The 22,609-nt window shown below is 42.6% G+C and overlaps 1 protein-coding gene across 2 annotated transcripts in view; it reads left to right on the top strand.

The window, feature by feature from the left end:
* Positions 1-2,556: 2,556 nt before the first annotated feature.
* The window catches only part of LOC127966176 (solute carrier family 12 member 2), a 44,534-nt gene continuing 24,481 nt past the window's right edge, over positions 2,557-22,609 (top strand). Inside the window, exons 1-4 of one of the 2 annotated variants that reach the window (XM_052567014.1) lie at positions 2,557-3,549; positions 18,261-18,380; positions 19,414-19,489; positions 19,752-19,847. In XM_052567014.1, coding sequence (XP_052422974.1) covers positions 3,046-3,549; positions 18,261-18,380; positions 19,414-19,489; positions 19,752-19,847 — 796 coding nt within the window. In that variant the 5' untranslated portion in view covers positions 2,557-3,045. The remainder of the gene's footprint in view (positions 3,550-18,260; positions 18,381-19,413; positions 19,490-19,751; positions 19,848-22,609) is intronic. The other variant, XM_052567012.1, reaches the window with a different exon arrangement.

Genomic DNA, 22,609 nt, shown 5'->3' with positions numbered 1-22,609 from the left:
TGTCTGTTCACTGATTTCCTCAGTTTCACCACAGATGACAAATCAATAATTACAACAGAAACAGTCATTTTGATGAGCAGCAGGAATGAGCTGAGACCCCAGACGATAGCTGAACTCACACTAGTCTCATACAGATATACTGTGGTGTGATACAGTGTGTGCTGAAGGAGCTGCAGAACATCACTACTGGATAATAGCCTGAGTTTGATCTAAACTCATCCAACAGCTCATTTTCACACTTCAGGCTTAGTTTAACAACTGCTGTGCATTTTAATATCTGTCTGGTTAATATGCTTTATAGGGACAGTACACACACACCTGAAGACACACACGTGACGGCTGAGGAGAGCAGAACATGCTAAACACACGCATGCTAATGCACCACAGGCTCAACCTCAGGATCCACTTCATACAGTACTGGTCCAAGAGATGAGTGTTTAGTAATCTGAAACCTGGAAACGAGTTACAAATATAGCACTTCCGCTTCCATTGTCCAGAAGGGGTTTTCAAGGTTGTTGGGTTTTTTAGGTTAAATGCATGAAATGAGACTGAAAGAGCTGTTGAAGCTGAAGTCGTGAGGACATTATACTTTTGCCAATTGTATTGAGGCTTCATCATTTACTAAATATCAATGAAGATTAACATGATGGACAACACATTGAAGAAATATTAACTTTTGTTTGTCAAAGAGCTTAATCTCTGCAATAATCCAAAAGCCAATAGAAAAATCCGGTTGTGTTTCCAGGGTGAACTCATGTGAGCGCTCTAGACCTCAGAAGTTTGAATCCACCCTAAACTGAGCATTCATTTACACACCCTAACCTCATTCCTGTACATCGTGAACATCATGCTAAATAATGTCCACTCACACCAGATCAACATTAATGGGTGTTCTCGAAACACAGCTTCATGAAGCTTTGGCACATTCATGATTTTTGGGGTTTGAATCAGTGTGTGTTTCAGTTTTACCATGATCTGTTCCCTCAGTTCAACCAAAAATGTTAATTAGCCCATGATTTACTCGCCCTCAAAGCATCCTGTGTGTACATGACTTTCGTCTTCCAAGCTTTATAATGGCAGTGGATGGGTGTTTCTGTTCCAACAGTCCAAAAGAAGTCAAATAAAGCACATCCATCCATAATAATACATGCCTCACATGGCTCAGGGGTGAATAAAGGCCTCCAGTAGCCAATCAATGCGTTTTCATCAGAACAATATCATATTTCAAACATTATAAACACTGTTCTCTCACTTCTGCTGACTGTCATATGTGCAGTCTGTTCAGACGGATGATGGAGGACGTTATCTTTGAGACGCCTCACAGACACACGAGTGCAGCTCTCTGACGAAACATCAAGTTCTCCAAAACTGTTCACTAAGCTTACGATTCAATTTCATATTTAAAAATCAATAACGAAATCTGACAACAACTGTGTGATAAATGTTATTACAATTATTAAACAGAGCCGTGAACTCTCTACAGCTAAAATAAAACTCAGTTTGATATGGCTTCATTATTTTGTCTAGAAGTGTTAGGAAAGTTAGGATATGTTTTCTGTCTGCGAGAAACAATAGGTTTAAACTTGATAAAGTACACCTACAGTACGATAATCAGAGATGGATTTTCAGAGTTATGTTTATTTGTGGAATATATTAAAAATAGGGTGTTGCATTATAATCTGTGGGAACAGAATGGTTCACGAATCTTTCTGAATGTATGAATCTGAGCACAACACCATGTGTACAGATGATCTGATCTCCTGCTTCTCTGAATGGATGTCAGTGGAGGAATAAACCGCTTTTGTGGGAAAACAGCTGATCGTTTAAAGAATCGACAGCCTATCAGCTAATTTTCGACATGTTTGCCATCAAACGATTCCTTTGAGATGATCTATTTCTATATAATATATGTGGTTTTATGAGTTGCAGACTTGATTCATGTCCACTGTTTTCCCCAGCAGTGATTGATTGTGGCACAGTTCTGACAGAAGTGAAGGCTCTGATGATTGTTTATGACCCACGTGACCCCGCCGGAAGTAAACAGCAGCATGAAGACTCTTCTAAACATCTCAATCCTTTAAGATGAGTATATTTGTGAGGGGAGGGTGGGCTAGGTGGAGAAGTGGGAAGTAATAATGTATATTCGCTAAGGTTTCTTACATTTTTTTTATTTAATGTTATAAATGAGCCTATTTAAAAAAAAAGAAGAATGACATGAAATGAAATGCATTTTAACAGTCGCTGGTCGCTATAACTGGCATAATGTAAGATTTACAGCCTTTATTCGAGCGTGACATGAGTTATGAAGGACAGCTACTCATTTCGATCACTCATACACTTTTATCCTAATCCTTTCGTTATTATTTACTGTTTGATTCGCAGAAGTGTAGGCTGTAGACTTGTGAAGCTCATGAGCGCCGCTCTCTCAGATTTAAATATTCCGATGATTGTGGTTTCAGATGTTTAATAGACATATGGAATAATCATCACAGCAACAAGATTGCATGTGTTTGAATCGAGATCGCGCTCTTTTAGTGATGAATCCATATGAGACTATGTGTGTTTTTGTAGCCTGTGTCCTAACTTCTGCCAGACCTCGGTCATCCCTCTTCCGCGATCCACGGATACTCTCAGATTTCGTCCCAATGTCGCAACACAAGGTGACTCAACTCCTCATCTGTGTGTGAGTCTCCACCCTGATGGAGAGGGAGGTCTCGCGAGAGCGCCTCTTCTCGCGATGCCGCCCAGCATCGCCGCTGCTGCAGTGCTTATAAAGTGAAGAGACGCGGAGCTGCGGCAAGGTCGCGCAGCATCACGGCGAACGCTAGCCACGGAACGCTCGGTTCACGAAGATCGTTAGCGTCCTCTGGAGCGCGTCGGATATTTCCTCGCACGCGTTCAGCTGTCAGGAGTTGTTGACTGGACGCACGCGCCGCTGTTCTCCGTTTGTTGCGTTGTTTTAGTCCTCCTGCAGCATCAGTGTCACCTCTACCGACTCCGCTGCACTTTACCGGACATCATCGGCTCTGAGGACGCTTCTCTGTCATGTCGGCGTCACCTCCGCCCCCCGCCGCGAGCGACCATCTCTCCGCGCCCGAGCCTGACGCGCTGAAGCCCGCGGGTCCCACGCCGAGCCAGAGCCGCTTCCAGGTGGACCTGGTGTCGGAGTGCGCCGCGCACACGCCGGCCTCGGACTCCTCTCCACCCGAGTACTCCGCCGAACCGCCACGGGATCTCGCGTCCGGCGGCGAGGAAGCCAAGGGCCGGTTTCGCGTGGTGAACTTCGCGGCCTCGAGCCCGGACGCGGCGCCGGGGGACAGCGCGCAGAACGGGGACACGGTGATGAGCGAGGGCAGCCTGCACTCATCCACCGGCGGCCAGCAGCACCATCACTACGACACACACACCAACACCTACTACCTCCGCACCTTCGGACACAACACCATCGACGCCGTGCCCAACATCGACTTCTACCGGCAGACGGCGGCTCCGCTGGGCGAGAAGCTGATCAGACCCACCCTCTCCGAGCTGCACGACGAGCTGGACAAGGTCCGACACACACACGGGGTTTAGCGGGCTACACACACACACACACACACACACACACACACACACACACACTGATTCAGAGCGAGAGCAGTGATAACACGCGTCTAGTGCCGTGGGTTCGGATTTAAAACACGTTTGACACTAGTTGAGTGGGTTCGTATTGAACAGGTCTGGCTCTAGTGCAGTGGTTCTAGCACACTAGTCACGTGGCTCATAGTTCGGTCTCAGATGTGTTCTGATTGGCTGAAGGACTCCTTTCATCAGATGTTAGATGAGATCAGTAGACACAGCCTCATATCAAATGTTTATCTTTGTGGTGATGCTCTATAAACACTTCAGAATCCGCATGCAGGGCTGTGACCTTTGACCCGTGTGTGCTGATGGTGGGGGTGATGTCTGAAGAACACTTCACTGTATCATTCTAGCTTTAGTTCAGTGTTGTGAAAACACAAGGCCAGGCGCTGTTTACATTCCTCCTCTGGACTCTGATGGGCTGTGTGTGTGTGTGTGTGTGTGTGTGTGTTTTTGAGTGAGTGTGTGTGTTTGTTTGTATGTGTGAGAGTGTGTAGAAGTGGGCCGTGTGCTCTTGGTGCTGGAGGTTTGTGTGTGTGTGTGTGTGTGTGTGTGTGTGTGTGTTGTCCGGTGTGTGTGTGTGGTGAGTGTGTCTTTGTGTGTGTGTGTTGTCCGGTGTGTGTGTGTGTGTGTGTGTGTGTGTTGTCCGGTGTGTGTGTGTCTCTGTGTGTGTGTGTGTGTCTCTGTGTGTGTGTGTGTGTGTGTGTGTGGTGAGTGTGTCTCTGTGTGTGTGTGTGTGTGTTGTCCGGTGTGTGTGTGTGTGTGTGTGTCTGGTGTGTGTGTCTGGTGTGTGTGTCCGGTGTGTGTGTCCGGTGTGTGTGTCTGGTGTGTGTGTGTCTGGTGTGTGTGTCTCTGTGTGTGTGTGTGTGTCTCTGTGTGTGTGTTGTCCGGTGTGTGTGTGTGTCTGGTGTGTGTGTGTCTGGTGTGTGTGTCTCTGTGTGTGTGTGTGTGTGTCTCTGTGTGTGTGTGTTGTCCGGTGTGTGTGTGTGTCTGGTGTGTGTGTCTCTGTGTGTGTGTGTGTGTGTATATGTAGTGAGCTGCTGCTGTAGTTGTTCTGGGAGCAGTGTTCGCTGCAGGCGCAGTGATTCAGGTCTCTGACGACACCGCTGTTAGAACTTGGCAGTTTATCTAGTGAAGTGCTTTTGTTAGATGCCAGGTTTGAGAAAAGCCTCTTTGAGACGAGTAATGACGCACGAGTGTTTAACAGTAGTTTCCACTCGTTTGAGCCAAACAGCTGCAGACTGAAGCTCTGTGAAGAACAGATGCAGCTCACGCAGGGTTAATGAACGTGTGTAGTGCAGCGATCATGAGACGGAGGACAGTGATTGGGTCTGAGAACTAGAACTTCCTCTAAGAGTGTGTGTTAATCTCATGTCAGAGCTGCACTTCATCTGAAGAGTGTGTGTGTGACTGGAGCCGTTATAACACGCTCTCACCGCTGCTTTGTGTTGTTTAACCAGCTTTGGGAGGAGCAGAGTGTGTGTGTGTGTTTTATAGCCGGAGGCGTCTTAAACTCTCTGAGCGACTGAAGCGGGTCAGGATGGGTGTACACCTGGGTCTGAGATCAGGAAGACCTGTGTGTGTGTGTGTGTGTGTGCGTGTGTGTGTGCGTGTGTGTGTGTGTGTGTGTGTGCGTGTGCGTGCAGCTGTCAGCTCCAGTGCTTTCTGCTGTTAGAAATACATCTGTTCAGCTGTTTGTATTGTTGGGGATGGAGTTAAGCTCCGGGGGATTTCACAAAGCTGTTTTCTTCTGTTTGTCCTTTTAATGGTTGTCCGTTCATCTGGTCTCGTTCAGACAGGCTTCATGAAGTGGCTGATGGGATTCCCTTTTTTCTGTGTTTAGATTCCAGCGGTCTGTTTCGACACGTTATGTAACAAACACGTAAAGTCATGATAAAGTGATTGTACTCTCCGATGGAAGCTGCACACAGGAAGGTACTGTGCAGCGAATCCATGACTGAATGGAAAGTGTTTTATTGGCTGCTGGCAGTGTTTGAGCAGATATTGATGTGAGCCACGAGTCTCTGGCTGTGACATCATCACGTCTGCTTTAACTTGAGCAGTCCTTCATTCAGGCTCTGTTGAAGAATGAGTGTTTTCTGTAGTTTGAAGTCAGGAATGATGAGGTGTGTGTGTGTGTGTGTGTGTCTCGGGCCGCAGCTGTAAAGAGGTCAGGGGTCGTTGTGAGTTTGGGACACCCCGTTCCTGCTGATGTAAAGTGTAGTAACATGATGTACTTCAGGGGAATTGCACATGTGCCGCCTGCTGCTTTTGTCAGGAGAAGGTGAGATGGAAGAACGTGTCTGGTGGTGTTTCTCCTGACTGTGGAGGCATCAGAACATCTCGAACACCTCTGATGAAGGTGAATTCATCAATCTGGAGCGCTCCGAGAGACCAGACTGAAGCTCGGACCTGCACCTTACATTCACACTAGGCTGGAAGAAAATAATCACAATAATGAATAATGATTATTGTTAATCCTTAGGCAGTAATATATTGCCATAAAACAGCTCCACCATAAAATAAGTTTATAGCAGTTAGTATTTCTCAAGTGTATTATCTGATCTTCTCCAGTCATGTAAAGTGAGAATACTTGTGTCTGAGATGCTGACACCAGCGGCTCATGAGCGTATCACACTTCAGTTTGAGTCGGTTTGACAGCTGGGTGCTGCGCGGGGAATCAGATGCTTCTCATGAGCGTCCCGTCAGTAAAACTGCTTCTGGGATCAGTAGTTAATCACTATCACCTGCTTTCAGATGGAGCAGCATCTACCACACAGAGCCGTGGGTCCCTGAAAAACCACAGACGATATAATCATGCTTTTATGAACTCGTAGCTTCTCCGTGAACTATGCTGCTCCATCCTTCAGCACGTGAAAATACCACACTGTAGAAGATGTTTTTACTCTAACCTCACTTCATAACATCAGTCGAGTGTCTGAAACAAATCCTTCTGTGAGATGATGTGGCTTCTTACACAGAATAACACACACACACACGGAGCGGTGATAAAGGCATTGCATTATATACTTTATAATGAAAATGATAAGCAGAACTCTGATATAGATGTAGTCGTGTGTTTATTACTCAATGAAAGCAGTTAAATCTTCTGTTTTACTGCTGAATGCAGAACTGTGCTTTACTATCAGCGCTTCCGTCTAATCGTGATATGGTTATCATGCAGCCCTAATGAAAATCATCAGGAGAGAGGAGTTCTCAATCATCTCCCTGCGGCCTCAGCACCACAGAGGCAGTGTTGTCCGATCTCGCTGGGAAGAACGGCTAACACAAACAAGACCAAAATAAACCAAAGTCTGAATGCTGTATTCAAAATATTGTGACCCACAACGGCCCACTTTACTCCCTCTTTATGAGCCATGACCAAACAACAGATCCAAAGATAATAAGAGAGAGCACATAGCAGTGCTGGAAGACTGTGTTTAGTCAAAACTGCCAAACATAAGTCTTTGCTTACAGTGACTTCAGTCAAAAATGTGTCTCAAACAAGTTAACTCTTGGAATTGTTTGTTTCTTGTTCATAGCCACAAAACTTCACAGCGTTGCAAATGGTTACCACTATGTCATGCGTGACAATGTGATGACAATCAGTTGACTGTACATTTGGTGTTTTCATCAAGATGGCAAGATGTTGAGATGCATCCATCGCAGAGGTCCTTGATGAATGTTGGCGTGTGATCTCTGCACAGGTGATGCTGGGATGGGCATTAAACAACAGGTGAAGCAGCACTGGTCTCTATAGTGATGCATGAGCACAATGAAGGCAGCATCCCAGTGGACACACGTTTCCTTCATCACATCTGAGCTCAGTGTTTCAGTCAGTAAGCGCTTGTCATCAAAATGGGCTTCATATAAGATCACTAGTGATGAACCCAAAATTAGACCATTCATCAAGCAAGTGAACTAAACAGGAGCTTCCTGAAGTTTCTCATGTAATCACTCAGTGAGTGTTTTAAAAGGCTTATTAACAATGTCATGCAACTTCTCTGAAAAAATATCTCCAGAGAGGAGCATTCCAATTAACATGCATTAAATTACATATTAAACTTTCTATTCACTTGTCTTTTATTTAATGTTTGTTTGAATAACTGTCATTAATAATTTTTACAGACACCATTTGAATGTTTTTTTATTGATGAATTAGAGTAGAAACATAATGTCATTCACATTTTACAACACACACACAATCTTCTTCATTTATTTCTCATTTTCTTTAGCTTGTTCCCTAAACTAATAAACCCAACATAAACCTGTAAGAAATATGTAAGAAACCAATTTTTATACAGCAGCAGTATGGAGACCGTCGCTCTCCGAGGGCAGCAGTATAATTAATTCATTACATTTATATAGCACTTTTCTAGGCACTCAAAGCGCTTTACATAGTCAGGGGGTGTCTCCTCATCCACCACCAGTGTGCAGCATCCACCTGATGATGCGACGGCAGCCATAGTGCGCCAGAACGCCCACCACACACCAGCTTACTGGTGGAGAGGAGACCGAGTGAAGAAGCCAATCAGCAGATATGGGGATTGTTAGGAGGCCATGATGGTCAGAGACCAATGGGCAATTGAGCCAGGATGCCGAGGTCACACCTCTACTCTTTCCGAAAGACATCCTGGTATTTTTAATGACTACGGAGATTCAGGACCTCGGTTTAACGTCTCGTCCGAAGGACGGTGCTTGTTGACAGTATAGTGTCCCCATCACTACACTGGGGCGCTAGGACCCACACAGACCACAGGGTGAGCACCCCCTGCTGCCCTCACTAGCACCTCTTCCAGCAGCACTAGTTTTCTCAGGAGGTCTCCCATCCAGGTACTGACCAGCTCAACCCTGCTTAGCTTCAGTGGGAAACCGGTCTTGGGCTCCAGGGTGATATGGCTGCCGGCAGTATGGAGACCGTCGCTCTCGAGGGCAGCAGTATGGTGGCTGTCATGTGTGCTGACACTGGTTGTCTGGTGCCTGTCACTGTGTTTCTGCAGGCGACATCATCAGTGAGGTCACATGTCTGTCAGATCAGTGTCTTCCTCTGATGGATACACAATCTGAGTTTCCCATCATTTCTCCCCATGTGCTCTCTCATGTGTCTCTGCAGCAGCATCATGTGGCCTTTATTTATTCTCAAATTCAGGCTTGCGTATAAAAATGTTCATGTGCAAATAGTCAATGATATACAGTGCACCTCCTCTAATCATAATCTAATCATAAAGAAACAGGAATGTACAGAGTCAGCTAATTTGGAATACTGTGTTAGTCTTCCATAACTTTGGGTATTCCTGCTCTTACCTTTCTGAGCACTTCCTGAGCATTGAGTGCACAAGTTCATGCTAAAATATCATCTGTCCTGTTGAGTTCCTGGAGAATGATTAATGCCACTGAACTTCACTTCTCACTGTACTGTTCTTGCTGTTAGAACCAAAATGATTGACTTGGTCTCATGAAGTCTTCCCAGGAGTCTGTGTTTTGTTAATGTGGGCCTTGGGAAAGGCTGCGTGTGATTTAGCTCCAGTCCACTTCCTGTGTGCATAAAAGAGCGTGTTGTGTCTCCCTGGGTGAGATGATAATGTCACTCTTTTCACCACTTTTCCTGGCTCTGTTGACACTTGCTTGGAATTTTCCTGCTTTCTAGCTAAATTCACTCATTGTGACAGGAAAGCTTGTTGAACTCCTGGATTAGTTTTGCTAACAGTGTTAGTTCACGCTTCCCACAATCACTGGTTATCTTCCTTTATCCTTGTCTTTCTGTGTGCAGTGAAGTATGCCACCTCACAGTTCTCTCATTTGGATCCATTGTCAGCATTAACTGAACCATTCAGTGAGCTTTCTTATTATATAATGCAATATTATACAAACTATACAAATGAAATGAATACAGATTCTCAGGTTAAGACATATAGCCTGTAGTAACATGTATATTTACAGAGGCTGTCCTTTTTTACTGTCAGTTTTGCATAAGCGGAAACCATAAACCATACTCCTATCGTCTGACTGTGTGTGTGTGTGTGTGTGTGTGTGAATGTGTCTATCATAATTAAGGCTTTACGGTGTATTTAATAACCCTTTTCAATATCGAGCATGTCTCGCTCTTTATTTTCTTGTGCGTCCATGTTTATTCTCTCTCATACTCACTTTGATACTGAAGGCCTTGTGTATCTTCAGAGAGGAGTGTGTATTCAGACATGCTATGAGCTGTGGAGTCTTCACAGTGAGGCCTGGAGCACTTTATTAACTTTAACTGGACAAACTGAGTGACTACTGAATAAGATGTTCATAGTTAATTATTTTCATGAGGAGTACTGAATCAGATCTTTACTGTCACTAGTACTGTTTGATGTGTGCTTTTACGGTATTTTCCCTCTATTTTAAACTAGTTCTTGTCATTTTAAAGCTATTTCCCATTCTTCCTAAAATAAATAAATGCCACATCAGGCGTTTAAGAGATCTCTTACTGAAACGTAATACTTTTTTTTCTTTTTTTTCTCATCTCTTCTGAATGAATTGTGGGAGAAGAGCCCTGGCTCTTAATGTGGCGTGCTGAATGAGCTGAATGGGTGCCGTGGGTTTGCTGGGGGCTCTTCAGTGGTTTTCAGTTACAGTTGTGATCCAGCAACAATGAGCGCTGTGTTGACTGAGATGAGCTCACTCTCCTCGTGTGCCGCTGCGCTCTCTCCTTCACATCTACACGCGATTACATCCCATCATTCCCATCATTCCCATCATTCCCTGCCTCCCGTCTGAAGGGGTTTGTGCTTTTTCCCTTTGGCTCCTGGAAGAAAATCAAGATTTGTCATTGAACATCCGGATTCACTTGAACTCTGTTGTAAATATACTGAGCCTCTAGGGGCGACCCAAGTGCTCACTTCCTGTTTAGAGTGGCTCTGGCTCGTTCTCAAGTCAGGACCAAACTAGATCTTGAAGAGGTAATGAACGAAACAAAGCGTCCCATTCAGCGGATGCTAGCGGAGACTGTGGTGGGGTTGTGATGATTATGTTGTGTACCTCCCAGAGACACAGCACTGCTCATAGATCTCTCTCCTGACTCACACACACTCACACATGCTGTATTCAGACTAAAGCTTTTGTTTCCTGGATGACTTCTGTATTGTGTTTGTCTGTGTTCAAGTGCACATGTCAGACGGCACAAGCGCTGGGGAATTCACCTGCTGTTAAACCTGCTTCATCTTTGAGCTGCTTCATGGAAGAAGCCTCTTCACCGTCTTCATCTTCATCAGGATGGGTCAGGGGTCAGGGGTCAGGGGTCATCAGGGTCAGATCTGGTTCAGTCGGGGAATAGAGCCCTGGTTTAGTGGGGAGGTCCGAGTCCTGAGATATGTGCAGATGTGAATCTTTCATCAGCAGAGAGACAGAGAGAGAGAGACTCTGTGTGTGTGTGTGTGTGTGTGTGTATGTGTGTGTGTGTGTACAGCTCTTGGTATGACACACACAGTGTCTGGTCGTCTGCACCTCTCAGTTTAAAGCTTGTTTCAGTTTTCTATTTGCAGTATTTTTTAGAGTATCACTGCTATTTTAACATCTGTTCTGCTGGTACAGTATATTGTTTGCCACTTCTCTTTCCCATATTCACTGATGAGAATAAAAACAGAAGTTATAAACAACAAAATGAAGAAATGTTTTAATTTGGCCTAGTTGCTGTTCAATTTAACAAGTCATTATTAATTTAACTTATTATTAATTAGACATGCAGAATAAATAACTGAAAAAAAAAACAACAACAAAAAAAAAACAAACGCAATCAAGTCCAATTGAAATGGAGAATAAAATAATCCTTCATAGTGAAATGATCTGGACTGAACTTTTGTGTTCATGCTGTTGTGAATTAGGTCACTTTATTAGTCCTAGAATAGTGTTTGTCTGAATGGCTTTTAATAACCACTAATCACAATGTGTGGTAACGAATCCTCTCGTTATTAGATCCCCACCTTCAGCACCGGACAAAGGTTGTGGCTTTTTTTTTTAATGGAAGAGTAAAATATTAGTGAAGTGCTGCCAAGTCATTAGGTGTGTAATACAGTCCGTCCTGCAGCCAGCGGGCATCAATACACTCCTCTCAGAGTCACGTGTGTGTCCCATCAACACTCGCTCGTTTGCTCAAGGACACGGGTCTGAAGAAATGTGCTGGTGTGGAGTGAAGACAGATCTTCTGTGGGGCTCTGCTGTACTTTTGTCCTCTACAGCGCTGTCATTGAACGCCTCTAACAGATGTCAATACTGCCCCCGGCTCCTGCGCTCACATCGAACCACTGCTCGCTTTTCCACAGCTTTATGTGCGCTGGACAGGACGCTGTAAACCCCTCACATTGTCATTGTGAAGTGTGTGTGTGGATGTCAGGCCGCTCGTTTAATTCCCAGGAGCTATAACGAGCAGCTGCCTTCGTCATGGCTTTGTTTCTGTGGAGGAGGGACACTTCCTGTGTTTGACCTTTCACAGACACAAGGACAGATGACTGTGCTGCTGGACTGTGTTCATGCTTACATTTCATTTGTTTGAGCCACTTCGTTATATTAGGCATATCCCAATCCGGTTTTTATATTTTATTATTATATATTCCCCCCAGTCGCTGAATATTGAGTATCTGTCAGTGTCAATACTGAGTTCTGATCAGATGCTTGTGTGTTTCTAGTGTTTGATTCACAATTCAAGTACATTAAAGGGGTCATACTTTCTCTTTGGAGTGTGACAAGCTCTTGGTGCATAAAGAAGATCTGTAAAGTTGCAAAGACTAAAGTCTCAAATCCATTTACATTTATGCCTTTAGCAGACACTTATTCAAAGTGACATACAGTGCATTCAGGATATATATATACAATTTTTTTTTTCCCCCTGGGAATTGAACCCACAACGTTAACGCACTGCTAACACAATGCTCAACCACTGAGCCACAGGAATCAAAGTTAAGACTCGTCCACACACCCCTAAAACAGCTAGTTTAAACACCCCCCCCCACATCTCTACATCACTATGTGGAAATATTAGCATAACGCCGCCCAAATGTTCACACAAAAGCCCCTTTCACACTGCCATTCTGGAAAATACAGGGGTAAAGTGTTCCTGTAATTGTTCCCTGGTCGCTAGATTTGGCACTTTCACACTGCCAGTGATGACCCGGTATATGTGCGTGCTTTCACACACAACCCTTGAAGATCCCGTAACGACACGTGACATCAGGGCGTGACGTGTAATGTACGAGTCGACAACGCTTGGCACGTTATAATTAGGAGTTTTGCTCGGTGTGTGAGACATAACAAACCTTTATTTTATCACAATTATTTTATCAAATAACACACGATGATACAGAAACTATCACAATATAAACCATTTAAACTTTCTCTACATTAAAAATGTAAAATCAGCACAATTTACACGCAAAACTCACAGAACAAATAGCTGAAAATTCAACTCTTTCAAAACACACTTTGCATCGACTGAACCAGTACTTAATAATTTGTTCTTCCTGGTTTTCCATATTGCTAACTTTGCTGATCCCAATAATTAATTTAATAAACACAATTTTTTTTGTTCATGGTAATTATATTTCAGACTTCGAATAAAAAAAAAACTTTGAGAAAATTCTACACCAAAGCCTTCAAACCAACTTTTTAAAATACGAGAAAGCCCTCCTAACCTCCTACACTGAATAAATAGATGATCCACACTTTTTTCTAGTCCACAAGAGGATAATTTGTCCCAACTGCTGTATTCAGGTGCGCCGCGTGTCTGTTCGTAGCTTTAATACCGTGAATTAGCCTCCACTGTAAATCTGCTGTATGTTTCTCTATAGGAGATCTCCAGCATCCACCAAAGTCTGGCCCACACACTTCTGACCACCTCCAGAACACACCAGTGATACATTTTGACACACACAGAATAAAGTGCTTTTTTGCCAATGTCCTGAAACGTCCCCAATTCAGGTGTTTTAAAAGACAATCATCTTCCTTAAACTCCTCCAGTGCCGCTGCAGACAGAAATCAATGGGAACACACAGTTTTTCTCCTAAAGTCCTAACACTTCTCGTCTAGAATGTATTCTTCTGTAATGTTTCCTCAGTTTTCCATCTGTTTGCGTCTCTACGATTCTTAACTTTAGTACACCCAGCTCTAATCGGACAGTTCCTCAAACTTTCTGCTGACAAACATTTGGTCTCAATAAATGGATTATGAAACAAAGGTTCCTCCAGAATCCATTCTTGTAAATGTTCAGATCCTCCACTTACAGAAAGTCATTTTCCACACTTGTAGCATGGAGCGATGGAAAGAAGTCTGCTCCAATCCAGTTGATTTCTTCTAATTAAAGCAACTGTTTATCGTATCCAAGACTAGATGTCCTTCTCTGTAAAACACACGCTACATTACTCCACTCGATGTCTTCTACATACAATAGTCTCTGTAAAGCTTGTAGATCCGACTTCTACAGGACTCTACCTCTATAGGATAGTTAAAGTAATGGCCAAAAATAGACAACTTCGCTAACACTTTATCCAGCATCCCTTCACGGTTTTCTGAACCCAAGAAGACTCCTAAGACTTTAAAACCTTGTGTTGCCCACTTCAATCCTCCTGGAATGTGAGGTATCCCACCATTCCTCCATTCACCCATAATAAACCCCTCACTTTCCCCCAGTTTACTTTTGCAGAAGTAGCCTTTTCAAATAGAGTTAAGCTCTTACAAAGTGCTTTTATATCTTCTTGACCTGTTAGAAACACAGTTATATCATCTGCATAAGCGGACACAGAACATTTGAACATTTTCTGAAACATAAAAACCTTTCAAATGATTTCTGAAATGACATCAGAGGTTCAGTCATTAAGCCATATAACTGCCCTGAAACAGGACGCCCCTGTCTAACGCCTCTTTAAACAGCTACTGGGCTACTCAATCCCCCACCTCCTGTCTGGAACAGATGCATTATTATACAACAACAATATTTTTCCCAAACCCAAAGGCTTCCAAAACCTCAAAAAGATATTCATGTCCCACACGATCAAAGGCTTTTTCCTGATCAATAGACAAAACCCGACATCAGAATTATTATTCATCAAAACATCTATAACATCTCTCATTTAAAAGCAAATTATCTATCATTGTCTCATCTGGAATGCAATATGTTTGTGCCTCCTTCACCACAATATGTAAATATTTCTTTAGCCTTTCAGATAACCTAGACTTTATAACCTAAATGCATTAAAGAAACTGGACTCCACTTTTTAAAAAAGACCAGATCTCTTTTTTTTATTTTTTGGAATTAGAGAACACCTTCCTTTGACAGCTACTTGGATGTTTTGTGAGAGGAATACATTCACAAACTACTTCATGAAAGTCTCTGTGTAAAACGCTCCAAAAGTTCTTGTAAAATTCTGCTGGTAGGCCGTCAATTCCTGGTGCTCGACTTGTAAAGTATTTTTCAATTCAATTCAAGTTTATTTGTATAGCGCTTTTTACGATACAAATCATTACAAAGCAGCTTTACAGAAAATAACGTTCCTACAATATTTAGTAGTAGCTTATCAGTGGTGACTGTCAGTTTATGTGCAAATGACAGGAGTTTTCTGAAAAATTAATACAAGACGTAGTCAGCCAAATAATGGACATTATTAACAGTAGGGCTGTGCGATTAATCGAAATATAAATAAAATTGCTATTTGAGTGCGTGCGATTTTCTAAATCTCTTTATAGCATGATTCCCCGCGGGCCTGACCTCCCGCAGTACGTTATCTGAACCAATCAGGATGCAGCGGACCTGAGTGGAGCGCGAGAGCAGAGCATTCAGAGCAGACTGGGCATATGCCGAACTCCAGGTTCACACACTCTGTGATTTTTTTTTTTTTTTTTGAGCCATGTTAACAGATAAGGACGTTCACACTGCACACAGTAGAAAGATGAGAACAGAAAAGGTTATAAATAGAAAGGTGTGAAAAGATTGAATATCTTGCGTGTGAGCACAGAGAGAGTTGTGAGTGCACAGGACACAGGTCGAGCGAGAGGAGACACGCTGTGAGGGAGTGTGTATCTGACCCTTATACAGTCTATGATCTGAGCACGCACATCTGGTTTTGGTAACGGAGCAAAGGAAATATGTAGATAGATTCGCGCTCGTGCATTATTTTAATGTGCTTTTACGTTACAATAATGTGCTCTCGTTGCTGCTTCTGAACCGTGTACACATAACTTACTGTATACGCTCTGCAGACGGAGTACGTGTGACCCTTGGGCAATAAATATATTGGGCAAAACATATAACACCTGAAGAACCGATACAGTGAGCTCTATGAACAATGCATGGAGAAAAAAACAAAAAAAAAAACCCTGAACATTGGCTTTATTTTTATTTTTTTAATTAGAATTAGAATTACAAAGCACCTTTTAGTCTTTCCTCCAAAAAAACCTTCAAATCACTTTTCTTATTCTTTATTTCCTTAATTAGTCCTTCGTTATCAATCAAATGTTCCATACCATGAAGATCATTGTACAGTTGCTTTATTTTGAGTTTTATATGTACCATTGAATTATAAGAATACTGCTGACAAAACACTGATCTGTGTTTCCAACCTCCCACCATTGAGGCAAATTTCCAAAGCCACTCTTATTCCATTTACACAGAAGCTTCTCACAGAAAGAATTATCTTGCGATAATTTTACATTACTATATTTATATTCAAATCAATTGTAACGATATGGTCAGAAAAACCATAAGGACGAATAATTGCATTCTTGATTCTGTTGTTTTCTTCTTTACTCACATATAGTCTGTCTAATCTTGCACCAGTAACAGAGGAATCTCATCTTGCTCCATGTTTATCTGATTCCCATCCCTCCACACATCCATTAACTCAAACTCTTTAATTACACTTTAATTAAGTGCATGACATGACTGTGGGTCAGTTTCTTCTCCATTTCTGTCTAATAAGAAGTTAGTTGTACAGTTCCAGTCTCCACCCATTATCACACAGATATCATCATCATGTTGCTAATAAGCTCTACACGATCTGGTCCTTTATTAGGAGAATGAACATTTAATGAATTAAAATACAATCCCCTTTATTTCTGCTTTAACTATTAAAACTCAACCCTTTTCTAATTCTATGGTTGACAAAATATTTAAATCCATATTTTTTGTAAAAAGAATAGCCACCCCCGCACTTATATTTGCTCCATGACTGATGAAACACCATCTATACCACTCCACCTCATTATCACAATCTGTGTGGGTTTCTCGTGAAAATCTAATGTTTATTTATTTTTATTTAATTATTTCAGCAACCATTGCTCTCTTGCTCCTGTCTCTTCCTCCATTGATATTTAAGGAGCCCACTCTTATAATCTCCATAAGAGGACTAAGAAAGAAGAGACAGACAGAAAAGGAAGAGTATTCAAGTCCTTATGTGAAGTGCATCTCATTTGGGCAAAATATTGAATTTGTTTTGCATGACTTTTCCCTCTTCTTATCTTTGAATCTTTTTTAAACCGAATCTCTTCCTCGGACTCAAACCTTCTTCTGCCTCTTCAGCTTGAACTGATGGTAAAACTGAGGACATTATTAACGGTCTTTACATTTAATTTGAAAGATGACGCTTGCGATTATGTAAAGAGGTGTTCAATTTACAGTGAGTGCTTGCGGTGTTCAGCCAATCACAGCGCACTGGGTCAGCTGACCAATCAGAGCAGACTGTGCTTGTGAGGGGGAGGGGCTTTGTAGAAAACAAGGCATTTGAGAGAGATGGGGCATAGAGGACATTAAAACATGTCTCCACATATTCTGTTACACCAAATACACAAAATAATGATCTTTAATAAAACCACATGACCCTTTTAAAGCTCTTAAAATCAATCCAATGTTTGTTCAGAGAGTAAAAGAAATAAATACGTGTGTGTGTGTGTGTGTGTATACAAGAAACACTCCATTGTATGTGCACAAACTTTAGACAGACATTGGTGGAATATGGGTCAACTGATGTGAACTTTTTGTATTTTATATGTACAATAAGCAGTAATTGAAGCATGAAGGTAAAAAGTGGATATATGGTTAAAGCATGAAGCTTGCACTGTCACAATGTCAGTAAGACACTACCAAAGCAATGCATCTGTGTGTCTGATGTAGATAAACATGAACTATAAATGAGTGAGGGATCGTTGCAAAAGTGCGCTGAACACCGAACGTGGAAGCTCAAACGTGTGATGCGCTAGAACAGCCCTCACCAGTTCTCCTGCGTCACGCTCACACTCTTCTCCTTTTGCTTGAATGGCAGCTAAACACATTTGAGCATTATCGTTTCCTTGTAATGGTGGTTGGAAAATCTACTGTAAGGAGAATAGCGCCACCTACTGCATGACAGAGGCATAACCGCTGAGGAGAGGCAATACTGATCAGTTAAAATAATGCTTGATCGGCTCCGATCACGATCCTTGAGATCCGCTCAGGACAACCCTAGTTATATCAGACTACAGCGTTAGAGATTTAACCATGACATGAGAACAACTTAAACTTGAAGATAAGTGCCAAAATATGACTATACTTTCAAGCCCTTTAGATGTGTGTCTGGAGTGCTTCTTCACTGCATGTTCCTCTATACTCAGACGTGTGTGTGTGTGTGTGTGTGTGTGTGCAGGAGCCGTTCGAGGATGGCTTTGCTAACGGCGAGGAGCTGACTCCTGCGGAGGAGGCCGCGGCTAAAGAAGCCTCCGAGTCTAAAGGAGTGGTGAAGTTCGGCTGGATCAAAGGAGTGCTGGTAAGAGGACTTCCCTGCGATCACACGCGCTTCAGTCTCAGAGCAGTGCCACACACACTACACCAGAGATGGGAATGAACAGAACCTAATATCTGTCTGCTGGGGCTGATAACTGCTGTATTGGTGTATCTCTGCTCCGTCCAGACTCTCATTAGAGGCTGTGTGTTAAACTGTGCTGCTCTTTAATGTTTAATATGCTAATACTCTCAACTAGCCGTGGCTTTGCTCATGCAGACGTGTGTGAATCTAAAAGCTTTATGGTTCACAGATCAGCTCTGCTTCTCGTCTCCTGGTCAATATTTGGACAGGCCTTCCTTGTCCTTAAAATTGTCCTCATTTTCACCTTCCCAGTCTGAACATTTGACACCAAACAGCTTCTCATAGTGTCGACAAGTGAAAATTCATTTCCATCCAAAGTGTCTTTCAAACCACGGCAGGAATAGTGTTCAGATGTGTTTGAAGAACTGATGCGGTTCTCCGTCGACAGGCTGTGGTGTAATGTCCGTTACCTCAGAAGAACACTTCTGCTCATCCTTCAGTGAAAAGAAAAGCGTAAAACGTTTTAGGCATAGTTTCACTTCCACTGGAAGTACATGAGGCCAGTTAGTGAACATTACAGCATACAGTCTTCAGTATCGCCACATGAACTAGTGTAAAACAGTCGCTTGCTGATGGAGTAAACTCACACAGGAATTACAGTCTGAACACACAGGTGAAAGTGTGTCCATCTGGAGCTGTTGTCACGCCACTAAAAGATTATTCTGGAATGGTTTGTATTGAATAATAAACTGCTCCAGTAAAACCCGCAGCAGCTCTGGGCAGGTTTGTGTGTGCTGTAGATGTGTTGATGTATCAGTGATGAAGTCTTCTGTTGTAACGGACATGACTCCACACAACCGTCGAGAGAGCTCCGCCCGCAGCGCTCCTTCAAACACACATGAGTTCCTGTCCAGCGTTCATCGGTTTGGGAAACGGCTTTGGTCCTTGATGTTTTTGTCAGCATGAGTCTAAACTGCATCCTTCCTCTGTGCAGGTGCGCTGCATGTTAAACATATGGGGCGTGATGCTCTTCATTCGAATGACATGGATCGTGGGCCAGGCTGGAATTGGTAGGTTTGACTTTTGGTCGGCCGTGTGAATTAGCACTTCAATTCACAAGCACACTCTTGTGTTTTCCATCGAGCTGCAGTCATTTCTCATGCACATGTTGAGTGTGGCTGTGAGCGGTCAGCGGTCATTTAGCAGCTCCAACACTGGTAATGTGCTGCATACAGTGTGAAGCCAGCCACAGACGGATAGTGTTTAGTGCTGTACCTGATAACCTGATAACCATGAGTCGTGGAGACGTTCATCACCTTTTTATTTCCACAGCGTATTCCTGCATCATTGTTATCATGGCCACTGTAGTGACGACCATCACGGGCTGCTCCACCTCTGCGATCGCCACCAATGGCTTTGTACGAGGAGGTAATTTCAAAAGTGCATTATTTCAACTGTGACTTACATTGGTGCAACATCCATTCAAAAGGTGCCTGTTTGTAGAACTGTTACACACAAATGACACAATGTAGATAAATGCTGATATTCCATAAACATCCAATTATTTACTGTACACAAGTGACCCTAACAGGGTTGACATTGGAAGCTCATCTACGGGTAGATGTAAAATGCATAACAAATATAATACAAGAAAAGACTTTCATTTGTCCTTTGAGTGTTGCCTTGTCATCATGTTGTTCTTTGTCGACCAAAGTCTGCTTTATTTAATAAGAGCTCTTAACAAAATTACAAGTGAACATTGAAAGTACAAGTTAGCGTCTTCCTTCTATCATTTCAATAGCATTTATTTCCTCAATCAAATGTGGGAAGTTGTAGAGTTTGAAAACACAGCAGAGGACAGGCCAGAAATGCACCCATGATGATCAAAGAGGAGAAAATGGACAGATTCCCAAAAGAGATTTTGGTGGCATCGAATATTGTTACTTAAAGTTATTACTTGCATGTGGTAAAAATATTTTACATCTACATTTATTCATTTAGCAGACGTTTTTATTCAAAGCGACTTACAGATGAGGACAGTGGAAGCAATCAAAAAAAGCAATGATATATAAGTGCTATAACAAGTCTCAGTTAGCTTAACACAGTACACGTAGCATGGGATTTTAAATATAATAAATTAAAAAGAAAACCGATAGAATAAGCTCATTAAAAATTAATCTTGTTGCCGTGTTCTGGATTAATTGTAAAGGTTTGATAGAATTGGCTGGAAGACCTGCCAAGAGGGCATTGCAATAGTCCAGCCTGGACAGAACAAGAGCTTGAACAAGGAGTTGTGCAGCATGCTCCGAAAGAAAGGGCTTGATCTTCTTGATGTTGAATAAAGCAAATCTGCAGGATCGGACAGTTTTAGCAACGTGGTCTGAGAAAGTCAGCTGATCATCAATCATAACTCCAAGGCTTCTAGCTGTTTTTGAAGGAGTTATGGTTGATGTGCCTAACTTGATGGTGAAATTGTGATGGAACAATGGGTTTGCTGGAATCACAAGCAGTTCTGTCTTGGCAAGGTTGAGTTGAAGGTGATGGTCCATCATCCAGGAAGAAATGTCTGTTAGACAAGCTGAGATGCGAATAGCTACCGTCGGATCATCAGGATGGAATGAGAGTAGAGATGAGTGTCATCAGCATAGCAGTGGTATGAAAAGCCATGTTTTTGAATGACAGAACCTAATGATGCCATGTAGACAGAGAAGAGAAGTGGTCCAAGAACCGAGCCCTGAGGCACCCCAGTAGTTAGATGTTGAGACTTGGACACCTCACCTCTCCAAGATACTTTGAAGGACCTATCTGATAGGTGAGACTCAAGCCATTGAAGTGTAGTTCCTGAGATGCCTTTCGCCAGTAGCGTTGATAGGAGGATCTGGTGATTAACCGTGTCAAAAGCAGCGGACAGATCAAGCAGGATAAGTACTGATAAGATTTGGATTCTGCTCATGTCAGTCTTAGAGCTTCAACAACTGAGAGCAAGGTCGTCTCAGTTGAATGTCCACTTCTGAAGCCAGATTGGTTGCTGTCGAGGAGATTGTAGTGTGTGAGAAATGTAGAGACTTGGTTGAACAGCGCGTTCAAGTGTTTTTGCAATGAAAGGATTTTACATACAGACTCTCATTTTATGAACCCTATTGGGCAGAATTATTGTTCTTCACATGAGTTTTTCTCATATTTGGTGGCAAAGTCTTTTAAAACTCCTGAGTGCATGAGTGTGACGCATCTAACTGTTCTAGCACTACACTAATGACGGATGAAGGGTCAGTAAGGTACTTGGCGCAATGCTTCTAGTTCTCACAGCCTGTGGGGAAGTTCAATAGAGTGTTTTAAGATCTCAGTGTTTTTCTCTCGGGCAATTGAGAGGTTCATTGGCAGTCTGGAAGTCAGAAATGGATAGCTGTCCCTCTCTACAGGCCTTCATCTGAGAGCAGGGTGATGGCATTAGATAACATTTTTGTTTCAGTGTGGAAGCAAATCAATATTTTTCCATGAGCACCTCAGGCGTTAGTTATTAACCCGATCACGAGAGAGTGTGTATGTGTGTGTGTGTTGGATTGGGTTTGTTTGAGATCCTCAATGATATTTAGCTTTCACTGCAACTCTTTTTTTAGTTTAGAGAACTGCTCTCTCACACTCATCAGAAAATTACATTCACTACTTTGCATATTTTGTTTTTCAGCATTGCATGCAGGATTTTTGTGTGTTGTGTGTTATTGCTAATGCTTCCCGTCACCGAGGTGTGTAGCCTTTAATCAGATTAGGCCTGATCTTCTCTGGTATTCCAGTCATTTATTAATACACACACACACTTTAATAAATAAGATCTAGTAATAAACACTCCCTCAAGTTGATCTGTACTCAGTCTGTGCACTTTTCTCTCCCCTGATTATTAGGAAAATCTTTAGACTAGGCTTGAATATGGGAGGATGTTTCAGCATAGCTGAGAGTACTACTTTGTTATTGGTAACATAATCTTATCCACAGGCGCACCTCAGGGTTCTGTGCTGGGCCCCGTACTCTTCTCACTCTATTGCTGGGACATATATCATTGAGACATGATGGATTGGTCTACCACTGCTATATCCACAACACGCACTGCTCTACTTTTTACTCCCACTTGCCAGTAGTCAAATTAGGCTGAATGATTCAACTGTTTATTCAGAAAGCTCTCAAAATGCAGTTAA

The sequence above is a fragment of the Carassius gibelio genome, chromosome B10 (assembly GCF_023724105.1).
Source record: "Carassius gibelio isolate Cgi1373 ecotype wild population from Czech Republic chromosome B10, carGib1.2-hapl.c, whole genome shotgun sequence".
Lineage (NCBI taxonomy): Eukaryota > Metazoa > Chordata > Actinopteri > Cypriniformes > Cyprinidae > Carassius > Carassius gibelio.
This window is presented reverse-complemented; position numbering and strand designations above follow the sequence as displayed.